The sequence below is a fragment of the Coloeus monedula genome, assembly GCF_965178545.1.
Source record: "Coloeus monedula genome assembly, chromosome: 3".
Classification (NCBI taxonomy): domain Eukaryota; kingdom Metazoa; phylum Chordata; class Aves; order Passeriformes; family Corvidae; genus Coloeus; species Coloeus monedula.
The window spans coordinates 109,212,792-109,237,581 of NC_138783.1; the positions used below are offsets into that span (position 1 = coordinate 109,212,792).

At 36.7% G+C, this 24,790-nt stretch overlaps 1 protein-coding gene across 5 annotated transcripts in view; it reads right to left on the reverse strand.

Annotated features, from left to right (window-relative positions):
• DMD (dystrophin) overlaps positions 1-24,790 on the reverse strand; it is a 999,626-nt gene that overhangs the window by 139,107 nt on the left and 835,729 nt on the right. For all 5 annotated transcript variants that reach the window (XM_082277447.1, XM_082277448.1, XM_082277450.1 and 2 more), the window contains one exon: positions 23,435-23,581. In XM_082277447.1, the coding sequence (XP_082133573.1) occupies positions 23,435-23,581 (147 nt within the window). The remainder of the gene's footprint in view (positions 1-23,434; positions 23,582-24,790) is intronic.

A 24,790-nucleotide genomic window follows, 5' to 3' on the forward strand; every position in this document is an offset into this window, starting at 1 on the left:
TGCCAAGGAGGAGGACTCTTGGGAAGACTGAAGCATGGAGGAAGAGGGATACAGAAGGCTCAGGAGAAGGTGGAAGGTAAGACAAAAATGTTCTTTTACAGGGGTACACTCTAGGGTAATAATGCACAAAAAGGATTCTACATGCAGCAACCATTGTATTAATCCTGTATCTCTTCTCCTTCGTATTTTCTGCCCTCTCTTTCTTTTCCTCTTTGAGACTGACACCAATAGTGATAAATCTGTTCACTCGAAATAATCCTTAGTCCTAAAACTACCTCAAATACATCATATCTTTGGTTTCCTTTTTAGCTGTGAAGGGTGAAACAAGTACGATGATGTCAATCGGGACAGTTTTATTACAATGTAATCTATTCACATTATTTGTTTGTTTCATCCATATTCTTACATCTGGAAATCTCAAGAAAGTATAATACTCTGTTTCAAGATGACTGAAACTGCTTTCTCAATCAAGTGCTGACATGACATGAAAAGAAAAGCTTCATTTCATGAGATTACTGGCTGGATGGATTAAGCAAACTTTTATTTATTGTACTTGTCCTATGAACATTTTGAAGATGGCCTCTCAGTCTCAAAGTGCTCAATTCTTTTGCAGAATGTTCCATACCCCAGCAGCTGCTCAAGCTTGGGAGCAACCATATGACCAGTGCTTGATGCTCCCTGTTATCTGGCACTTCTCTGAATACTGCTACAGCTCCTGATTTTGCACAAAAGCCTCTTTTTCTCCCTCGGGAAGACATGCATATATCACACTGAAGATAATAAAATTACTCCAGGCAAATAACTGTTCAAATGGGAGCAAAAGCTGGTAGGATTGATATTGTGCTGATTGAAGATAATGACAACACTCCTATAATAGTGTGAAATGACTTGTGAGAGGAGCTACCTTCATTCTGCAGCTGACCAAAATCCATGTATTTATCCTTTCTAATCTGTGAATAAATTCAATTGACATGAAAGCAAAATCTAAGTTATATATAGCCCATACCACTAAACCCCAATGTTAAAAAACTCTAATTTAGTTGGAAGATAGTCTCGGATTTCCAGTTTATTCTATTTGAGAAGAAAAGGTGCTTATAACAAACAAATAAATAATGCTACACCACATCTTTACAAAGGATGTAGAATGGTACATAGTGAAGGTTAAGAGCTATCCTGGCATGAAGGTTCACAGTGTATGCATGCATTCAAGAAAAACATCACTTTATGTGTGTCAAAAAACTCCATTATCATATATTGTACTTGGTAAGTGCCATAAATTCTGTTCAAGTAATTCCAGTAATGTTATTATGCAGTTTACATCTTAAATCTGTTTTCATTAGCCCTCTCTTTGAAAAGCTGAATACCCTATTTACCACTGTCAATCTGTAAAGATCTCAGATGAAGGTAAAATCTTTGAAAACGGTTTTGTTCAACCCCCCAATCTATCCACATCACAGATTCAGATCCTCCCATGAGCAGAGAGGGAGGGCTCTTCCTTCCCAGTGGAACAAAGATCCAAGGTGCAACCCCTCAGGAGGGGTGGAATTAAAACAAAGATATTTTATGTTTCCAGGAAAGCTGTAACTGGTCTGCACTGACTATTGCTATTTCAAAGACTTCATACTGGTGCAAATATTAAACATACCTTTTTTGAATACCAGTTAAAAAATGAATGAAACAAATTTGTGCATAAATATCATGGTAGAGTTGTTAAAATATATTTATCATCTACACAGCTTCAAACATGAGAAATAACATTTCACCCCCAGCGAATACACCACATTATGAAAAATGTTTTTGTTGTTTATTATTGAATACCATAAAAGCCTCTCTGAAGTTTGCCAGCTTATTTTCACAGCTATCTGTATTTTATAACTTTCCCCGCCAAATAAACTATTTCTGTTTATGCTTGCCTTACTACTCATCTGTTTCTAAGAGCAGAGAACCGGGAAATTCTAAGAATAGAAGAGATTTTGGAGAATTTATACAGTAAGAAAGATGGAGATCCTGAGATGAAGTGCCACTGAGGGGGAGTGCAATTCAAGTTTGTGAAACAAGGAGTAAGAATAAGAGAGAAACAAGGACAAGATTTCCAACACAGACTGAAGCCAGACTCAAAACCTTAATTTGCAGTGTCTGTATAGCAGCACCATATAATCCACTGACAGGCAGTTTAATTGGCAGCTATAAAACTTTAATTTACTAAGTCAGAAACTCTTTCTGAATGTCTAACTTACAAGCTATCGTTATCACAGTGGCAGTTTGACACATGCCCTTCAAGCTAGGCAAATAAAGGAAAGAATTTTGAAAAAATATTGTTTATGAAAGACTTAACGATGAAGGACATGCTCAAGAAAGGACTCCACAAGACTAAAAAAAATTAAATCAACATGGTCTCATAACTCATAAAACTTAAGAGTGATGTCTATGAACATCCTCATTATTTATATAAAATACCTTTAAAAAGCAGTGAAAGAGCATCTCAAAACCATATGGACAGCTTAAGAAACAAGGACAGACTTGATTCCTTCAGCAAAACTGACACTGAAGCTTCTAATGCTAGAAGATCAGATGACATATTTTTATATAAAATTTAATTAACACTTCTGAGATTGAAATTTATTCTCAGGGGTTATAGAAGGTAAGAAACCCACCCAAGGCAACACCATCAGTATATGACAGTGGCAGGTCCCTCTTGGAGCTGGCTGGCATTGGCTCTGTCAGACATGGGGGAAACTTCTGGCAGCTTCTCACAGAAGATGGAGTGACTGATTTCTCCTTGTCTTTATTTTGACCCATGAGCCATTATAATACCCACTGCACTTCTCCCTGCTGAGGAGGTGACTGACAGAGCAGCTTAGGGGGGCACCTGGCATCCAGCCAGGGTCAACCTAGAGGAATACATCAGGATGGCTAGGATTTCTAAAGAAATCTGAAGGCAGAAATAAATTTATGTAAGCTTTTTGACAAATTGTGTCAAATAAAAATAATCAGATCATCTGTAAAAAGCAACTGAAATCATGTTTGTTCAATATACCATTTACTGCAATGAATTTATACATTTGAATGAGATATACAGAGGAATTTCAAGCTGCGCTGAGTCTTGTGTAACTTTATTTAGAAAGGAATAATTTACAATCAGAAGTTTACAAATGGAAAATACAAAGATTTCACTGGGAGCTTTTGTGTTCACACTTTTTTAACTTATTGAAAACCCCATGGAATAAAATTCTGGATGTTGAGCCATTTAAGTCTGAAACCTTTCCATCCTAGTGTGTTAGCTATTCTCTGAATCAATAATGTCAGTCCTTATTTTTACTATTATGTAGATGAAACTTGGCCATACAAATTTTGTTAGTCCATTTATTATTTTACTCAATACTCTTTGCCTATTAATATAATTTAGTTACATACTTTAATTCTCTTATTCCTACTTAAATTTATCTCTTAAAAAAAATAAAATCTCTCTGTAGGAAGTTCCCTTTCCTTCTCTTTCTATCATTAGAACTCACTCTCTGCAGATCCTCTTATGTCTTGTCTTTCCTACCCTGAATGTCTTTGCACAACCTCCATAGTCTTCCCTCACAGTCTCAGGAAAAAAACAAAACTCTTACCCAACCAAACCTAAGACAGAAGGCATTATTTAGACTATTCAGTCAGTAACTCCACTGTACAGTAAGATTCCTCTGAACAAACAAGTGCTTTGATTACATACTGCTGGAATAGCAAAGCTGGCCTGCAGTTGTATGTCCATAACTGCTTTCTGGCTGCAGAAGCCAGATTCCACTCTGATGATCTGTAATTGCTTTTGACTGGGTAGTTTTTATCCTCTACAGTTGCCAGCAGTGGCAGACATGACGCTGTAAGGTAGCTACAAATCCCAAAGTAACTTTCCAAACTACAGTTTGAGAAACCGATAGAAGAGCTGGGGAACTGACCAGGGTGCAGTGGGAATGATAAAACTTGACTTTCCAAGCCTACAAGTATTTTAGAAAAAAACATCCACAGTTGATTTTGAAATATATGTCCTTGTAGACCATTCCATGGCATTTCCCCAAGGAAATACACTCTATCAGAGTGTTTCTAGTTCAGCTGTCCATATCATTTCACTGTCTTATTATTTAGCATTTGTCTTGTACAAGAGAAAACAATGATGACAATCAGGGAGGAAAAAGGAGAAAAAAGCAACAGCTGAGAAACCAAGAGTACAGATCTTGTACTGTTAATGTTTATCATATGAGAGAACAACTGGCAGGATCATGTATCTTAAGGGTGCAGAATTTGGTTAAAGAAAAATACAACTTCATAGCCTCATATGAGCAAAATGTACTGATTTCTTTATAGTTCAGATTCTTTTGAAGGATAAATTTGCAAAGCAATGCATATAATACTTAGAGACATAACTCCTTTCTGCTGTGACTCCCACTTCCAATATCAATAAGTTCCCTAACCTCCCATTTTGCTTCTCCTCCTCACCACTACCAATCTCCTAATAGGTTCTGCTTGGGCTCCTGTTGTTTCCTTCATACTATCACATCCTGCATGTTTTAAGTTATTCTTCAGAGTCTGAGAGTCCTATTTTTTCTTGTCCTGCCTTCTGTGTTTTCTTCCTTTGTCAGCTAGCAGTCATCCCCCCATCCCTGGAAACATTCAAGGTCAGGTTGTTCAGGGCTCTGAGCAGCTGTATTTAGTGGAAGATGTCCCTGCTCACTGCAGGGGGTCTGGAGGAGATGATTTTCAAATAACTCCTCCAACTCAAAACATTCTATGATTCTGTACCCTCCAGATTCCCAAAGTGCACTGCCTGAACTGCCTCACAGCAAGATGGTTCCCCATATTCTTTAAAAACTGTGGCCAAAAGTAAAGCTGAAAAAAAGTTATTAGAATCTCTGTTATGGCAGCAATTTACAGGTCAGGCTTCTTAAAAATTTACTTTTCTGCCCACTCCTGTTCACTTTTCTTTTCAAACAGAAAAACTGGAAATTGGCCTGGTTTCTGTATTGATTCAAAATAAAAATCATGGCAACTTGTCTTGTTGTTGTTGTTATCTGAAATACTTTCCATGAAACTGGTAAATCCTTCAAAGTCTATACAGAGGTACTTGTTGGATTTAAATTCATTTCACAGGGTTTTTTTCCCAGATAACCATCTGTGTGTCTGTTGTGATAGCCTAGTACTGCAAGAATAAATTATATACCTGCTTGTCAGCTCTCAAACATATTTTTGTTTCCCTTGTTGTCAGAAAATCCGTTTTGATGTGGGTGCATAAACGTATGGGAAGGAGTATACATATACAACAGCCTCTTTCCTTCCAAAATCATCCCAGTACTTAAATTCTAACTATAGTTTGAAAACTTTACAAAAAATTGTGGTCTGCTTAAGAACAGAATAATATCTAAAAAGTACAGAATTAAAGTTTAGCTGTGTTTCCTTCAATAAAACCACCAGAAACTCCACATCATTCTAGTCAAGCCATTTTATAATCAGCAAAAATCTGAGCTGCCTGAAGACCTCTGGAGGACTTCTGGAATACAATGGATGGAATACCACAGTTTTAAAACAGGCAGGGGTTTTTTTGTGTTTGTTTATCACATCTCACTGCGTAAGGTTAAATACGCTGAGTTAAGGAGACACAAACAAATTCACTTCTAGAGAACTAATTCACTCCAGGACCAGCATTTTTCCTGTCTCGGATCCAGCACAAATTCAGTATCATTGACTATGCACTTTTACAGTACAGCATGACTACATCCACTAAGTTAGAGAAGTTAGAGAAGTGAGGGATGTCCAGAATTATAATCATTCATTTGTGCATTATGGTTCAAAACAGAATTAATAACACCAGAAATGTGAGGAGTTTATATTATTACCTTCAAAGGTAAATTAGGCTGACAAAAGATGTAGTTTTAGTATAGCCCTTTTTTCCCCAGTCTTAGAAATTTTAAGTTAAACCTTGGACTTGTTCAAACATTGCTCCCTTGGGAAATGCATTACTAATCTCAACTCCTACATCACCAAAACCATTTTGCCTGCCAGTTTTCTGTCACTTTTACGAGCCCTTGAAATTTTTTAACAACAGAAGTGGGATTTTCTTATTAATTGGGAAACCATTCACAAACTCCTATACTGGCAGCTAACATTTCTTCCCTAATAGATTCGTATTACAGTATGTTAAAGTATTTTATATTCAAAATGTTCTTGTCATAGTCTTTAGGAATTCTACCATTTCTATCATAAACACAGACTGAATGAACCATTTACAGGTTTCCTTTTGTTAGCAGAATATATTAACTAGAGAATATTGGGAACAGTGGAAGTCATGTTCTAGAAGTTGTATTTCCTACACTATGAGCTGTCATGAGCCTGCAAAAATTTGTAAACCCAAAGCACACTACTGAGTAATCAGACTTGAATATTATCTACTATTTTAAAGGCAAAGCAAAACACACATCACAATAATTTGTAACTGAATACCTGCTTCATACTTGGTAGAAAGGCAAAGTAATGTGACTTCAGCTGTGCTTCAAAGCTACATAATAATTTGCAGACTTGGTGCTTCTTTTGAATCCTGACCTTCCTGAGGTTCGACAGTGTGTTGACATTTAAGTTTAACAAATGTTAAACTGGGCATCTCCTTTTGTGCTCAAGAACTAGTGCTGTGGCTAAAATGTACCTGGCCATGGAGGCCATAAGCGAAACACTGCCAAGAGAGCTGCAAAATGGACCTTATTCTAGTAATTAATAATGCATGACTTTGAAATTAGTTAGGATAAACCTTCTTGATGGAATGGTATAGAAGAAATACAGTCCCTGGAATCTGACTGTAGAAGACACTCATATATATATATATATATATACACATACATGTTCTATACCTACCAGACAATACAAAATATTAGAATGTGAACTCTCTGTTAGAGCAAACAGCCTTTAAAATAAGTGCATACAGTTTTAGGAAGGAGAACAATCATCACCAGTTTCTGGATTTGTAATTTTATGGCTCTAACTGTCTGCAGACATTACATCAGCTAAAAAAGACACTGAAACCACAACTGTCCCAGAAGCACCACCACCCATCTTATAAGTTGGCCAAGTAGGTTGAGATCATAATGATGTTGTTCAATATTTCAGACTTTCTTTTGATTAAGTTATTTTGGTTCATTTAGAAGCACATCCTACCATTAGGAAAAATGGCTCATGAATTCATAAGCCTAACATCCTACCCAACTTACTGATTTATGTATTCATACGTCTTCATGGAAATTTACACTCTTACTGCTAATCTGACTGAGCAGTTAAAGAATAAATAGAAATAAAACTTCACTTCAAGCAACCTGTTGTAGAACAGCAAAGCAGTGTGAAATAAACTCAGAAAGAAAGGTATCTCAAGGCAAGCAAATAGGATTGTATGCTCTGTCTCAAATATGTAACTTGACAGATATGACACTAGAAGGACATGAAGTTCCCTTCTATTTTGTTGTCCAGATTAGAAACAGTGCACTACAGAAAAAAATTTGAAGGAACTCTAATGAATCAGATGAGAATAATCAATGAAAATATCCAGCTGTGCTAAAAGGACATAAAATTACCATTTATGCTGCTGATGCATGCAATAGGTGTTGGGAAGTAATAGTTTATTTTGCAAAATATCAGAGAAATTAATTTTTGAATTTTAAGGGAAATGTAGGGCAGTAGAAACAGTTTCAAGTAGAGGAAAGCAGATACTATTTGAAATTTGGATTGCTATCCCTGAAAGACAGTGATCATCAGTGTAGGTTCAGAAATGAAACACAAGTTGAAATTGCTTCTAATTTTTATGTAATGTTTATTAGAACATATATATTTCTGCTTCAGGTCAATGAAGCCTTACTATGAAAAGAAATGTTTAACCTTTTCTCATGACTTCATCTCATGTGAGAAGATGCACAGTACAAGGTTTTACTTAAATACCTCCACACCCTCCTCTAAGGATGTGCAGTGTTCCAGCCTCTCTTTATCTCTCCCAGCAGAATGGGGAACTGGAGAGAAGCCACAGGCTGTGCTGGAAAAGTGCAGTTGCCTATGGAAGGCTACACAAGGATTAAAGTGTGTAACTTAACTCCTGCTCCCAGTGCTGGACCTGCTCACCTTATACCTCTGATAGCACAGAATCTTGCAGTTCTACAACTCAGACAACTTTCCCTGTGCATCACAACTCACTCCAAACCTGAAAAGTCTTGCAGGTGGCAGTTTTGTGGTAGTACAAGCCAGCACTGATATGACATTGAAAAAGGGACAACAGCTGACATAGGATAAAAGAAAACCAACCCCAACACACATGACAAGAGAAAAATATATCTTCAATCACCACTTACAGGTTGTGTTTTCAGATGTCCAGTCCTGTTACAAAATCCATGAACCAAAATAAATATTTAGGAGAAAAAACCCTTTCTGCTATTTGCAAAAAGCCAGTAGAAATCTAACAAAATCTTAAATACAGTTTGGGTTTTATTTTTAATCATTATTATGATCTGTTATTGCAGATTCCCATACAGGAAGAGTTACAAATTGTAAGGACTATCCCAACAAATTTTCAATTAAATAACTAAATTAATGTAGAGAAATTTAATTAAAGCTGCACTGGTTTTTACAAATACAGTTAATTAAGCTGCTATCTAAAATTAAATCTCAGCCAAACTCCTTTTACATTTCTGCAGCTCATCAGATAAAGATATAATTAAAATTCTAGAAGTTCACCTATGCATCCGAATATTCAAAAAAGAAAGAAAATCCACAACCAAAACCTGGTGAAGTAGTTTGAGAGGCTGCTGCTTTAATGGGATTTATACAGTCCTTGGAGTGGGAAGACAGCACATAAAATCCCCTCAGAAACAAATCTAGATTTTCAGATCTGCACAGACTTTTCCATGTAGTGTAACAGGCCAAGAACCTTTGAAGATTTTCCACAAGTGAAGGGTAACAGATTGACATGACCAGGAACCAGGGAGATAAATCCTGCTGACTTTATATGTGCCTTCCATTGAAGTAAGCAGGACCAGCACAGGTAAGGCACACAGCCCTTATTGCACTTATATCCAGGAGCAGATGTGGGCATCCTCTCAGAGGGACAAATTGCTTTTTCATAACTGGAAAATCTCTGGTGGCCTGAATGATGCCACTTCCTTTCTGACTGATTTTTTCTTGCTCAGGCCCAGGCTGGTTTGTTTTGTTGGTCAGTTAAATGCAGATCTATTTCCCAGGTGACAGTGACTCAAAATCACCATGCCTGTTTCACATAACAAGTAAACATTTAACATCAACGTTTTAGGTGTTGGCTGATCCAGAGAAAGAGATGTTCAGATAGCTGGGAGGTCTGTCATTGCATTACTTAAGACCAGAGAGTAGTCTTCGAAGAGTTATTGTTTTTGGAAGATTATTAACTGAAGTACAGTTCAAGAATAACATTTATTGCAAATTTCACTGATTTCTCTACTAAAACAGGCATATGCTATAGCAAAACAAATGATGACAAAACCAATGGGGGCAGCCAGAACCCAAATTGGGAACTGGTCATTTCAACAGCTCACTCTGTATCTGGCAGCAAGTGTGAGCACAGAGATAGAGCACTTATGGTAGCCCCGTTCCCCCTGCAAAAGCAGGTCCCTCAGGAGTTGTGGGAGCAGGCAAAAAGGGATTATCCCCTGGTGTTAAAGACACAAAGCTGGAACATGCAAAAATGTGCCAACATTTTCATGACAGATATTTATTTTCTTCTCTGTCAGCAAAAGTATGCAGAAGAAAAAAACTGGCCACATTTTTCATAATGCGGCATGCATAAAATCCTGTTTTGGGAAAAACGCAGATGGGAATCCCATGTCTAGTGTCATGGAATTGAGGGTTTAGAACTGAACCTCCAAACCTTTTCCTGAAAAACTTAATTTAAGCAGGATGACGATTCAAGGTCTGAATATTTGTTTCCAACTTGTGGCACAGGCATCTCTCTAGATAAATAAGAAAATCAAGTGCAATTCTCTTTAAAATATAAATTCACATAGGTTTACAGACTTCCACAGGGTTTAAACTCAGTGTGAGAAGTACAAGATACAATTGCCCTATCATTTTATGTAGAGAGAAAAAGGAAAAGAAAAAGCAACAAACCTCCAGAGTATGATATTAATAAAATAAAATTTAAAAGGACTATGTGCTCCCTTTCGATGAGAGATTTTTTTCCTTAGAGGGAAAAAAATAATTAACTTTTTTTTTGTGTATCAAAAATGAATGTGTTTTCTTTCTTGCATAGTGAAATCTGGAGAATCTACACAAATAACAAAGAGAGTAAAAATCCATAGAAGCTTGGAAATTGAGCAACCAGTGATAATCTATCTTTCTGCAGGCACTTGAATCATTCTCTCTTACCCTGAGCTTGCAGTGGAACAGGACCCTGGCAAATTGCTATAATCTCCTTTAACCCTAATCACCATTTTAATCAAAAAAAGGTGGGGCAGCCTGGAATTTGTACAGCAAGCGACTGTCATTCTATTTGCTAAATACACAGAGTGTGCAGCTAAAAGGTTGAAATGGTTCAAACTTTTATTGTCTTCAGAATATTGCATTTCAGCATTAACATTTGACAAGTAGAAGAAAATAAAATTATGAGACTGTCTGCTTTGAATAGCTTTAGAGGTCTGCTTAGACCATGGCTGCATCTCTCACTAACTCTGATCTTAAGAGATTTCTTAGGAAAAGGTTGTGATTCATACAACTGCCAGGACTAAAAGCCTACCTCACCTTACATTGCACTTCTCCTCCATCCCTCTCATTTCTACTCATTTCGGATTATAAATTTCCTAGCTGTGTTCCCTATTTATTTGTTTAATCATTTTCTTCCTAGCCTTTTCTTAATAAATAGTGGTATGATTGTAGGTGGTATGACAGACAAGGAGAAGCTTATACGAAGAGGAAGAAAGGAAGCTTCAAGGAGAAAAAGAGCAATGAGAGAAACTAAAAAGAGCATCAAGGAGACTGTAGGCAGAGGAAGATTAAAGGAAAATGCAGCAGACAACTGTGATTTTCAGCTATAAAGGACTCAGCAGCTGTCATTGAAAACCCGCAGCTCTGCTTGAGACATATTGATCACCCTATTTCAATGTTTTCCGTACAACTTCCCTCTGCTTACTTCAAATTACAGCAATACTCAGACTAATACTTATCTCAAACAACTATTTATTTTTTCAGAAGAGGAAGACTGTCGTGTATTTCTCTTTTCTTTTCCAGAAAGGGATGCTGAACTTTCAATACTCTGCTCGCCTCATCACTAACACACAAATATCAAAATACCCTTCATGCTAAAGATGAGGGCATTTTTTCACTTTTCTAATTTTTTTTTTTTAAGAGAACCATTTATGCATAGAACTCCTTAATATTGTAGACACTTCCTAGAATAAGTATCCCTGTGGGGTTTGCGAAGATAGCAGAGAAGGCAGTGTCTCTGTATTTACAAAGTACTGGAGAGTTATAACCAATCCTGGAAAAATGGTAGAACATCATTAGACTGTGGACAACTGGAGATTTGTTTCTAGGATTTCTAACCCATTTTTTCCCACAATATTCTTGTACCAATATGCAAAAAAAAAAAAAAAAAAAAAAAAAAAATCTAAAAATGCAAACACTTCTTTTGATAATTACTAAGACAGTCCTTATCTTCCATCTGAGTGTGTCTCAGTCTTAGTTTTTCAAAGTTATTTCACAGTTCTTAATCACACAGGTCCTTTTAAATACATTGTACTCTAAAATATAAATGGTAGAGAACAAAAATGCATGAAGTAGGATGATTCATGTCTGCCACATATCTCTTCTTGTAACACCCTTTTAGAAGTATCATTTTTTTTATGTATTAAACCCAACTGTATTAGTTTAAACCATTGAATTACATTAGATTTTGGGCAAAAGGGAGAAGGGCAAAAAAGAGGAGAAAAGAGCACATTCATACTGTCATTTGCTTTCAAACACAAAGCCAATACCTTCCAAAGGCTTCTCATTCCACACTGAGAAAAGAAAAAAATGTCCCTTATATGTTGTCTTCCCCTTTAGGTACATTAATGGCATTTTTGCTCTGATGTGACAATTGTGAGAACCAAAATGCCTCGGCCTTAGGGTTTTTAAAATTTTTTACAATGCACTAAGCTTAACAAACCTTCATAGAAAATAGAATACTCTTAATTATGAATAAATTAACTAAATTAGCAACATGAGATGGATATGAAATTAGAGGACTGTTAATTGAAACTGCAAACACAGCTGTATACAGCTTAGAGATGAATCACACCAGTAATGACACAGATGTTTATAAAATGTGATTATGTTTAGCAGGAGCATACCATTGAAACTCCCCAGCCTATTCTTATATTGTGTCACTGAAATGGTTTTTAAACCCATGAACACCAGGAATCAGAATCTCAGGGATGGCAAATTAGGCTCCCTGGATATGTGAATTAGTGTTGTCTGAATGTCAGCAATTTAATTCTCCTGCTTTCAAAGAATGTAGAAATGGAGCCAAAAACAAACATCTGTTAGTTATATTCTCATTCAGAAAAAAAAAAAATTAAAAATCTCTGGCAAGTTAGAGCCTATCTGAATATGAGCAAGACAGTGGAATACAGTATCTCTAAGCAGTAGCTCTGTTGTGTGAATATACTGATCATGTAATTAATGTAACACAAGAGCTCAAGAAATCTACTTGGTTCACGGCTGTGAATACATCTTTTTGGGACTATCCCTCCAAAGTGCTAGAAGGATCAGGAACAAGTGATATCTCCTCTCTAAAGATTTAAGAATTGCTTAGCTTCCTAAAGACAGCAAATCAGGCTTCTTATTCTTTCAACTTTTACATCTTTCCTAGGATGTTCTTTGATAAATTGTACAATAAAGGTGGTGTATTTTTCTGGCAGAAAAAGGCACAAATGTTGCTCCTGGGTCACCCAAGGATATCTGAGCTGAGCAGGCTCTGCAGGGCTAGCAGTCAGTCCAGCTGGGAGGGATGGCAAAGCAGACAAAGCCAACAGTCCGTGGGGGCTTAAGTTCCAACATACCAGTGTGAAGTCTGCAATGGTACCTCCCATTTCACAGTGTTACCACTGAACACCACACAACAGCACGTAAATGTTACAGTAATTTGTTACTGTGATTTGTTTTCTGCAACAGTTCACAGACTAACAGGAGCAGATTTTACAACATCAATGGTAACCATGCATTCAATGAACACGCCGAATAATACAAGATAATAGTTTGTGTCCAGCACTGTAGTGTAACTCACATCACAAAGACACTATTATCTGACTCAGGGGCCTTGGCCTATATAATGATAAATACTTATTAACACAAATTTACATGAAATTGAGGTTGTTTGTCCAGCCCCCTTTTCTAGGGAATGGGACAGACCTTTGGACTATGTAACTATCAGAACTACAGTAAACTAAAAGTAAAAACTACAGTAAAACTAAAACTTACACCAAATCAACAAAATGTCATAATAATTCAACCAAATTTTATAAATGTATCTCTGATCCATAAATGGATATTCACCAAAAAACATGCAAATTCATGCACAAGATGGTTAAAATAATTTGAAAAAAAATATACAGAGTGTCATTGGCAAAGCTGAAATAATCAGCATGACCTGGCACTGCTAAACATCACAGGCTTGTCCCATCACCTGTGGGAACTACTGAGCACAGTCTAATGTTGTGGGTGCACAGTGTTGAGACAGAAAAGTGGTGATCATAAAATTGGATTTGCCTCTGTCTTTCTGAAACTTTATTTGATGGGAGCGGACCTCCTATCCACTGGTGAAGAAAAAAGGATTAGATCCTGACTTTTTAAAAGAGGAAGCTCATATGATTTCTGCAACAGACCATACCAGTCTGACAGTATTTCACAGGTCATTCACAGCTGAATAAAGTTATGGAGGCTTTATGAGAAAAATGTAACCCCTTTCTCATTAGAGGTAAAGCTAGGCAGAATCAGGGATATATTGCAGGTAGCTATGACAACTGATGTGCAACCCAAATTCAGTTATCTTAGTTATTTGGCTGGCAAAAGTACTGACAAAATCAACTCAGGATTTGAAATGTGATGTTTTGAGATAAGAAACTGTAATGCTTGGATATACAAAAAGCACAAAGCAATTTTACGGAAGACACAGTCTTCTATTTCTTCTGAATACCTACAAAATCAGTACACTGAAACAGCACTCTATTATCACCTATGTGTCAGCTAATTAATTAGGACAGAACTGATTGTTTTTAGAGATGAAAGAGTCATAAATGAGGGTATTGAAAGGAAAGGACACAAAACACTTGAGGTTGGTATGAGAAATCAGAGGAATGAAAGTGAAAATATACAACAAAATGGATATGCTATCTACAAATGTAGCCTTAGGATTATTTTTCTGGATCGATTAATGCTAATTAATTTTGGTTTGAAACAAACTGAACTGTGGTAGAGAAAGAACTTTGAACACCTGAGAAGATGGAGGAGAAAAACTAGCTGAGTCTTCAACCTCCACCCTTGCAGCTCCCCCCAGAAATGTCACGCCCTAAAGAATTAAATAGGAATTGGATGTTGATTTTTTCCCAGTACAAAAGAAATAAAAAATGAATATTAATTAAACATGAAACTGTAAGCTCTGGGTGAAGAACTGTAATTTATACTGTGTTTGTTCTGTAACCAAGGTGTATATTTCTCAAGGTTATTGCAGTATCACTGTTTTATAAAGTAACAACAAGCACAAGAATTGAACAGCTTAGAGAGCCACAGGATAAGCACCTTGAAATAACACCTTCTGCCTTTGTTGTGCTGGGTGCACCCAAATTAGGAAGGACTTTATAGAAGACTTTTGCACACACAACATATAACAGGATTTGAGCCATTTTAATTATAAACTGCCTTCCTCTACAGCAAACATACATGACATCACTTCCACACTGCCCATCCTTTTCTATACAAGGATACAACATTCAGCTCTACTCAAACCATGTTGAAAACTGCAGTGGCAACTTTAGAGAGCAACTTGTGAAAATATTTTTTAAATGACATGCATAATCTTCCATAAAGGCTGATTTCAATTCTGCGTCACAACTTAATGCCACTGACATTTTTGTTATTTTAAACACTATTATTAACAGTACTTCTAAAACAGCAAAAAAAAAAATCTACTTAAAGTCTCACTGAAGCAAGAAGATATAAAAAATATAGCACAAAATACTACCTAGCTTAAAGACTGCAAAAGCTTTCTGTAACCTGAAAGTAGATGGCCTGACAAAACAGTCTGCAGTGATATAACATATAATTGATATGTCAGAAAGACACAAAATGACTCAACAAAGAAATAAAAAAGGCTAACATTAACCTTCTGCACTGGAAATGTGCGTATTATTTCTTTTCCTTGGGCTTTTAATCACTTCAAATGAAGTTTCTTGTAAAAAAATCACATCATTTCAGAAGAAGGGATTAGTGAAAATGGGGAGAAAGAGAAATATGTTTTTCCAGTTTTACATTCTCCCTCTAAAAACCCTTAACAATACTTTGGCACTGGTACATGGAGTCTAAGGGGTTTTATATTGCTTTCAATCCAAGAGTATTCATTAAGGTTTCATTGAGTTACAAGCCTCTGAAAATCACATTAGAGAGCCTTTACTGGGCAGCTCTTAAATTCAGTGAATGCTCGATCTGTGACAAACGTGTTCCACATTCAAAGCAAACTTTGTACATCTGCTCCAACCTCACTTCAAACCAGGCGGGTGTGAATGGGCAGATGATCCATGTCAGCAGTGTGCATCCCCTCCAGGACATGGGGCAGAACCACAAACTGCAAAGATTCATCAGCCTTCTGGTGCTGGCAGACAGCTGGCAATGCATCCTGCCTTGCCTGACCCTACGCAGTCCTGTCCTCTCCTATTGCTTTTGCAAAACCTAACCCACAAATTATGAGCTCTGAGAGTTGATAACATTTTGGGAAGGAAAAGGGCCTGTGGAGTGGAAGCTAGGATTGGAGGCTGACTTATAATTGCAATGTTCATTTTTTTTTTTGTTCTTGTTTGCTTTCACTAGCCTGACTGCTGCTAATCCTGTGCACTTCCCAGCTATTCCTCTTCACACATTCTTACCTTAAACAACCCTAATTTTTCATAATGAGCAGCCTAAACATAGCTGATTGGAATCAGGTCACACACCTAAAAAGGTGTTGAAAAAATCAGGCCATATTCTTTCAATTTGTGCAAGAAAAAACCTGAAGCTGTCTGTGCAATTTTGGAATCCAAGGTAAAATCTTCTAACTCCTGCAGTCTACACCTCTTTATAGGACTGAAACTAAGAGCTTTAATTCTTCAAATGTAACTTCCACACTCCTTGTCAAAGGGACTTCTACAGAAATTATTTCAATTAATGGTTTTGAGATGATCAGGTATTACAGATCATGAACTCTAAAGAATACAGTTTCGATGGTGGTTGGTAAATAAGACACAGAGCTACAAACTGCACAAACTACTTGATTAAAGCCCAACAGAACTAGTGGATGTTGGTTTCCAGTGAATATATTCTCAACAGTGTTATAACCTCTATTTTCCTCAGTATCCTAAATATAGTCTGGTATGAGTCATATGGATGTGTGCTGCCAAACATAATCTATAACTGATGAAAGGTGGAAGTAAATTGTTAAAGTCTCCCTTTATAAGGAAATGAGACTTACATATATCAACTAATATGCCCATTCTTTTCCTATAATTTATCCATCAAATAGATAAATGGGAGATCTTACAGAATATTTTGTATATGCAAAGGTTGTACAAGAGAGTGCTAAATTCAAGCTGCACCTGTAGCATATTTTCTTACTTTTGACAAATTTTAGGTGCTTTTCTTTTTACATATAAACAGCGTAACTCAGCTTTTATAATCCCCTGCACCCACACACATTTATGAGAAACAAAAAAATACATTGAAAGAAATCTACAGATGCATATTCTAATGAGAATATAAAGTAGGGTTAATTGCTATTCTTCCACATGGTTCTTGAAAACATCTTCATTGAGGATGAAATTTCAGAGTAAAGGAAGTCAAAAGAGGATAACAAAACTCTCAAAAGGAATGCACCTCCTTTACTAAAAATGATTAAAGCATTTGCAATTTCCAGCAAAGTGAAATTCATCACACACATCATAAATTTAATAAGGTTTTATTAGTTTTTCTGCTGGCATGTCTGTGGATGATAACCATGCCTGACACACTTTCTTTCAATGACTGTCCTACAGATGCCACAATGAAGGTGTCCTCCTAATTTAGGAAGGAATCTTTCCAATTTTTGACACGGACTTCATTAGTAGAATTGAATCCCAATCCTGATAGCTGGCCTTCCTCCACTAACTTACAGAAAGAAATAAGTAGGATCTCTAAAGAATTAATGACTGCAAAATGAATTCTATAGGCATAATTTTGCAGACAAACATTGAGAAAATCTGAGACTCAAGCTAACAGAAATAAAGAAAAATGCATGGGTCTATGACTTCTGCAGCCAACTGGCATAGCCAATTAAACAAATACGAGACAGTTAAAGAGCTGTAACAATTGTGGTTTTGGCAGAAGTTCCTGTTCTCATGGAACATACAAACCAACATTTTAACGAAGTAGTCTAATGAGAAAACTTGACTTCCAAAAAGGATCATAATCTCCCTCTACTGGGAAGATGAAGACTGCAACTACAAAATAATTTCAAATTTCAAGGTTGAAAAGCACCATGATTTTAGTAAGGACTTAACTACTATAATTCTAGCTGAGCTAGAATTTTGGCTCCATAAGTTTAGAAAAGTTGTCTCCTATTTTTTTCAGCCACTAACAGATGACATATGTCAAAATATAGCTTAAAAAAGAGGAAAAACCAAAGAAATAGAAACAAATTAATTATTAAAATTAATGAAATATTGCAATGGAAAGAGAAACTGCTAAGGTAACAGGAAGGTAATGTCATGGGTTAGCATAGCTACTGAAGTGATTCTTTCTGCAAAGAGGTGCTTACAGCTTCCTTTATGACCTAACAGAACCTATCAGCTGGCTAGTTTGAATATTGACAATTTTTTAAGCCACTTAAAGAGCTTGACACGCCTCTGTGGTCCACATTTAAGAATGGCCAAACCCTGGGAAGCTCTCCTTTGCTTCCGGCTTTGGGACAGGTAACTGGGCTGGGCCCGTCCAGGGCTGGGCCACAGCCACCCTGGAGCCGTGCAGCCCTGTCCCATCCGCGGCCCCCCACAGCCCCGTTGCGTGCAGGCGGCGCAGCCCGGCTCCACACATCACCCCCAGTGCAGCCAAAGATTCAGCTGAAGCTGCCCCGCTGCCCGGCAAAGCTCATGTGACCAACAGTGATCAGCGAACTCCAGCTGCGGGCCCGGGTGAGATTAACCCTTTTAGTGCTGTAGGTTTCCTCCAGAACAGATGAAGCCTGCAGACATTAATCCTCTTCCAAGTCTGAGGAAGAGGGAAGGTGAAGAAAACACCATAGAGACACCAAAGTCAGTGAAGAAGGAAGAGCTGAAACCATGAGGGAGGTGAAAGAGGAGATGCTTGAAAGCTGAAATTCTGTTGTAAAGCTATGGTGGTGATGGACTATGATATATCAGAGTACCCGTTGTAATTTCATGAAAGCATGGGGGGTTGGAGCATTGAAACTGTAATTTTGAGCAGAAGTACATGTGCTGAAATAAGAAAATGACAGTAGCTATAACTTGATGAGGGCCCTTTTGCTCCTGGGGGAGGTGGAAAGCCTCTATTCCTAGAGATGAAGATGATGAGGACCCTTTTGCTCCCAGGGAAGGGGGAGAGCCTCTATTCCTAGAGATGAAGACACTCCCAGAGATGGGTAAAGAAAACCTTTGTTTCTGAACAGCTCAACCTTAAAATGATACCCCAGTAGCTCAAGATTGGACCCTTGAAAGCAGTTGTGGAGAAAGCTGTAAGTTGGGGGAAGAGACTTGTACATGCGAGCAGAGAACCAACCCGGGCAGCTGTCTTGTTGTGATACTGAGCCATGAGAGGACTTCTTGTGGAGATGTCTCCATAGCATGAGCAAGAGAGACTCCTCTCCCTAAGTGAACTGAAAAAAGGTTATTATAGAAGTGGTAAACTGACTGAAAATCTCAAGGGTTGTCTTTTTACATTGTCAGTGAGAGAAGGGAGAAAGGTGGGGGGAGAAGTGTCCTGAAGGTGTGGTCTGATTTTTTTTTTCTCTTCCTTTTAGGTCTGTTAATAAACTTCTTTATATTCTTTTAAGTTTTGTGCCTGCTTTGCTTTCTCCTAATTCTTATCTCACAGAAGGTAAATAAGTAAGTAATGAGTATTTTGGACCAAACCACTACACTCTAATTGGTGTTTCCGCCTGGTTACAAACTGAACCCGCTACAGGTAATATTATATAACATAAAATAAAAATATAAAAATATAAAAATCTAACTGCCTTTTATATTGTCCATTAATTTAAACATGACATTCTCTGTCTCATTCAGAGGAAGAAACGTCTTTCTTGCTACTGTTGCATCATCTGTCAATCTATCATCTTTAGCCCCAGTTTACACTCACTGTTTAATAATAAATACCTCTACTTGTAAAGAAAAATTTCAGGCCAATATTCTTTTTAAGTATATTACTAGAGCTTTCCTGTATGAGGATCCTATGCAGTACCTATTGGACAACTGAACTGTTGAGAGGTTTTTCTTTTTCCTTAAGAAAAATTATATGAGAGAATATCCTTCGTCACATTCAAATTTTAATTCCATGGTTTAGATCTGAAATTTTCTTCCTGAAACCATTACTACATACAATTAAAAGAAAAGACCTGAGAATCCAGTAAACATGGTTCAATTCATCTGCAAGAGACCTGAAAAAGGCATTTCTTTTACATAGGTGTTTTTGTTGTTATTTCATTTTTTTGTAAGGTATTTTTCTTGGAGAAGGTATGAAAGACAGAAGGTGAAGTTAAATTAAAAAAAACCCCAATCCTAAAACCTGCTACAATAGGTCACTGCTGATTTCAGCTTATATTTTGCTGCAACTTGCTTGCCCTGGTGTCCAACCCCTATAAAAAGCAAGGTGTGATGTGAGGACTGCTGCCCAGAATGCCTGTGACTCAGCTCTTTAGGGATTCACTGGCCAGCAAGGCTTTGATGCATAGTGACAATTTTACAGTGATTTCAGGAAAGAAGGAATTTCCTTTTTGGCTTTTATATTATCTTTATTAGTACCTCTGGAAATAGAGATGGTAAGATTCATTCATATTTCTCACCACAGGTTGAAGGAATTAGCTAATGTTTGTGAAGCACACAGGAGAAGCTGGTTTTTGAAATAATTCATTGCAGCAGTACTTACTACAGTAGTGTGCATTATGCAGCTCAGTGAAGAGCCTGTCCTCAGCAGAATACAAATAAAATGATGATATGAGTTTAGCTAACTGCCTGCAGGGGTACTAAAAGCCTGATGGCTCTTCACACCTCCTGCAAGCAGAGTGCTCTTCAAGGGAACAGAATAATAGTTGTGGCAGGACCTTCTCATGAAAGGCAGCATGTTTTTTGCACCACAACAATCTTCAAATCCCCACATCCTGAAGAGTCTTTGCTACTGGTGCAAGATGAGCTGAAGAGTTAGGAATTATACTGAAATTGGGGCTTATGCTTCTTGACAATCATACATACATACATACATATATATATAAATCATAGAATTATAGAAAAGTTTAGGTTGGAGAAGACCTTGGGCTGGTTTAGCTCTAGGTTTTTGATGTACTCAAAGACAACCACTCACAAATTACCAACTTTCAAAAGTAAAAGCACTAGAATATAAATATAACAAAATATCTTAATAGATACATTTTTGGATGAAAGTTCTTAACTGTGTTTTTCCACTTATTAAAGGTACTATTCTAAATAAAAGCAAACAAAATTTAATTTAAACCAAAAAAATATTTCTTGATAACTGAAGGCTATGTTCTCCATGGGTTAACTGTAAATTATTTTACATGTCAGGGGCTTTGCCCTTTCACCAGCATTACACCAGCCAAATCTCTGACAAAGTGAAATGGATATAACTCCCACCAATCTGAGATTCCTGGCTGCCTAAATGTCAACTGGAAGTAAACAAGAGTTTGCAAGACACGTTTTACCCCAGGATGATCTCATTACATACGCTGTTTGAAGCACACATGAGAGTTCCTTGTGAAATTCATAACAAGTAGCTCCTTAGAAAGATTTCATCTCCTTTCATGTTTAAGAAAAATAAAAAAGTAAACAGCATGTTTTCCTGAAAACTACTCTATTAAAGGCATGAAGCTAATTATTTTTATATTGCTCAAACTCCACAGAAGATGACACAGTTTTCAGTGACTGAGCTGAGTACATCAGCTTTCATTAATGAAATGCACTCCACACAACATGTCAAAACCAGGACTGGTTGAATCTATGAGTGGTTGAGTGCTTTCTACATATTTTTTTTCAGTAATACTCTGGAGTATACTCACTCAAATTGAATACAAACCAGGTAAATTAATGGAAAACATGCCTTACTGCATAAATACAAATGAAGTTCTGGGAAGATTCTGGAAGAGTATTTGATTTTATTCACTAACAGCTCTAATCTCACTGTAGAACCCCTGTGCAATACTGCAAATGAGTGACTACGTCTGGCCTTATCTTATGGTTATAAAATGAATATAACATTAAATCTCAGAAAGATTTGGCTTAAGATGATACATTTCCTCCTCCAATCTTATGCAAGTTCCCAGTGTGAATAAAGAAACAACTGAGACATGATTTCCTCCTTTACAAAATGCTCTTAAACTTTCTCATAACACTAGATTTCACTAGTGTTTCAGATGTGATAAATTTTATGTCTTTATGCACTTTTCTCACACATAACCAAGGATGGGTATCTTTCTGGCAAACAATAGCACAGAACTCTCTACTTTATGATTTTCCTGCAGTGATATTTTCTAGGAAATGGGGTACATGGCTAAGAAAAATTTTCCCCATTATGAATATGGCAAGGAGAGAGAGAGAGAGAGATACCTAACCTTTGAGGAGGGAGAAAAAGAGAAGTAAACTAAGAAAAGAAGCAAGGGGAGTTCAGAAAAAAAACCCAAACAGAAATAAGGGAAGCAAGATGGGGAAAGACAGAGAAGAGTAGGAATACAGAAAGAATTTCTTTTCGAAAATAAGAATTAAGAGAAGCCTAAGAGAAAATACAACCAGTATAAAAGAAAGACACATGAAAATATACTGAAATATATAGAAAAAATCGATGAAAATACTGAAGTACTAAGTCGATATTTTAGGTGACATTAGCATAACAAAGGCAATTAATAAATTAAAAAAAAAAAATCACAAAACCACCTGAATGAAAATGAAACATACTGGACAACTGGAAAACCAGAAATAAACAACAGGAGCATACCTTAGAAGGAGAATGGTTTTGCGTGAAACAAAAACAATTTTCATTTTTGCTTTTCCTATTTCATGGCCAAAATTTCAGTTTTCTATAAAGGGTATCACACCTAACTGGAATTCTGGTCGTACATAAATAGGTCTAGCCCTAAGATGGAAAAATACATAATATTTTAAAAAGTGCCACTCAGCGCGAGCGCCTGAACAGTTGGACTAAATAATTGTACATTTGTTCCAACTGAACTATTCTATTCTAGTTTATGCTATTTTATTCTCTTCTAACAAAATGAGATCTGCCTCTCAATACATTTCAAACTCTGCTCTCTTTTAAGTAGAAAAATTATATTATAAGAACAGATGCATCTCCTCTTTCCAAGGGTCACAACTTGGCCTTTAGTATATCATAATCCTTCAAAGTTACTTATGTCTTTTCCCCTTAGGATGTGTTTAAAAATTTACTGGAGTGCTTTCACCTTACTCTCTGTATCTTCCAGGTGACATTTAAGAAAATATGAAAAAAGACAGTAAACCATAATATTTCAATTAACTATCTGTTCTATCAGCAATAACATCTTACATAACAATTACATCAGGGTAAGCCCTGACATACTGTCTCTGAGTGTCTTCAGAGAAGACGAAGAAATTTGTTTTACAAAATATCTGGATTTGATAAATAAAAGCAATAATTTACAGTGAAAAGTGAATTGTTCACAATGTTTCCCGAGCTCTGTGGAAAAGAACATATTATTTTTGAAATGTGTGCAAAACATGTGGCTTGCCCTTTGTATTTTTGAACCACCTACAATATCACTTGGGCCTCTGTCTAATGCATTTATGAATGATAACAACTGAACATTTTCTTGGGCTTTCTCATCTTTCATTCCTTAGTACGCCTTTGGTGCTATCCTACAGGGAACAAAGCACAGAGGAATAGAAATATTTACTTAAATGCAGCATAAAGAAAAAAATCATGTGAAATATACCTGTAGCACCTTCCACCTTGTGTTCAGGTCTTCCACACAGCTGAGATTGTACTGGGAGAGTTGAATATCGGAGGGAGTGAAGCGGTGAGCGAGCTCATTGACGTGATGCACCTTTTCTTTAAGGGGAACAAGTTCTGCTCGATAAACCTGTGTGAATCAAATATAAAGATGAATAAATAAAAGCACTAACTTAAAGAATTGTTGGCTCCAATACCAGCTGGTTAATAACGTAAAGATACTACACGCCAAGCTGAATGGAAAGAGCCTACAGTCATGATTCAGTTACCAGTCTGTTTATTTAACTTCAAATGGACTTTAGGTCTCAAGTGTAAGGCCCAGCATTTCAGAAGGTGCCATGAATTTGGAACCTTCATAGCCACTTTTGGCCAGTTAAGCCAAATTTCTAACCAGCAGACCCGCTGGGAGATGCACTGCAGAGCACGCTTGTCTCCTGCTTCATCCTTTACTTGTGTGTAACATGTTCATTCAGGATGCATGGGAGTGATGAGTACACAGGAAAACAGAGGAAGACAGCTGTTCCCAAATACAACAAATGAAAAAATGATTAAACTATTACAGACCCCAATAAAGCCATGATTTTACCATGGGTACCTTGTGTGTTATAGATAAAAAGATTAATAATGGGAAGTCCAAAAAAAAAAAAAAAGACAGAGACAAAAAGACAAAAAAAATTTGTTATGCATCCCAAACTGGCTTACATGACTCATATTCAATAGAAAAACCAAAATAATGTTTCTTTTAAGATAACCTTTAAATGCAGTAAAGCAGTCCAGCTAATAATTTCACTAATGTATGTGAAAACAGAAACTGCTAGTTACAAACTTCTTCTTTTTAAAATCAACAACCTGATAAGGATGTTTCCATGATGCATCTGGGTACATTCAGATAAATTCAGGGCACCATGACTTTATCAAAGAGAAGAATCTCTATGTAGATCTTCCACTGCTCCATATCTATCTTTTCTAAGGAGACATTTATGAATCTTTAATGTGATAAAATATGTCAAAATGCAACAATGAGTCATTTCTAAAGGACAAATTCTGTCATTCTCAGGAGCATGTTATATTGCCATATGATGTCTGCACACAAAGGCAGAATAATTTACTTGCTATATTAGTCTGCTCTCTAGCACCTTTCTCTCAGCATTTTTAATACAAACCACATGTGGTCTCCATCTCATTTTAGATTACCAAATAACCTGAAATTATTGCCTAGTAATCTTTTCATCAACACATGATGCAAAATAAGGTAAAAAAAAGCACATCCAGTATTTCAGTGACTCTTGAGAGTAAATAATATGAAGACATTCATAGCCATTAGAATGCCATGAAGAGC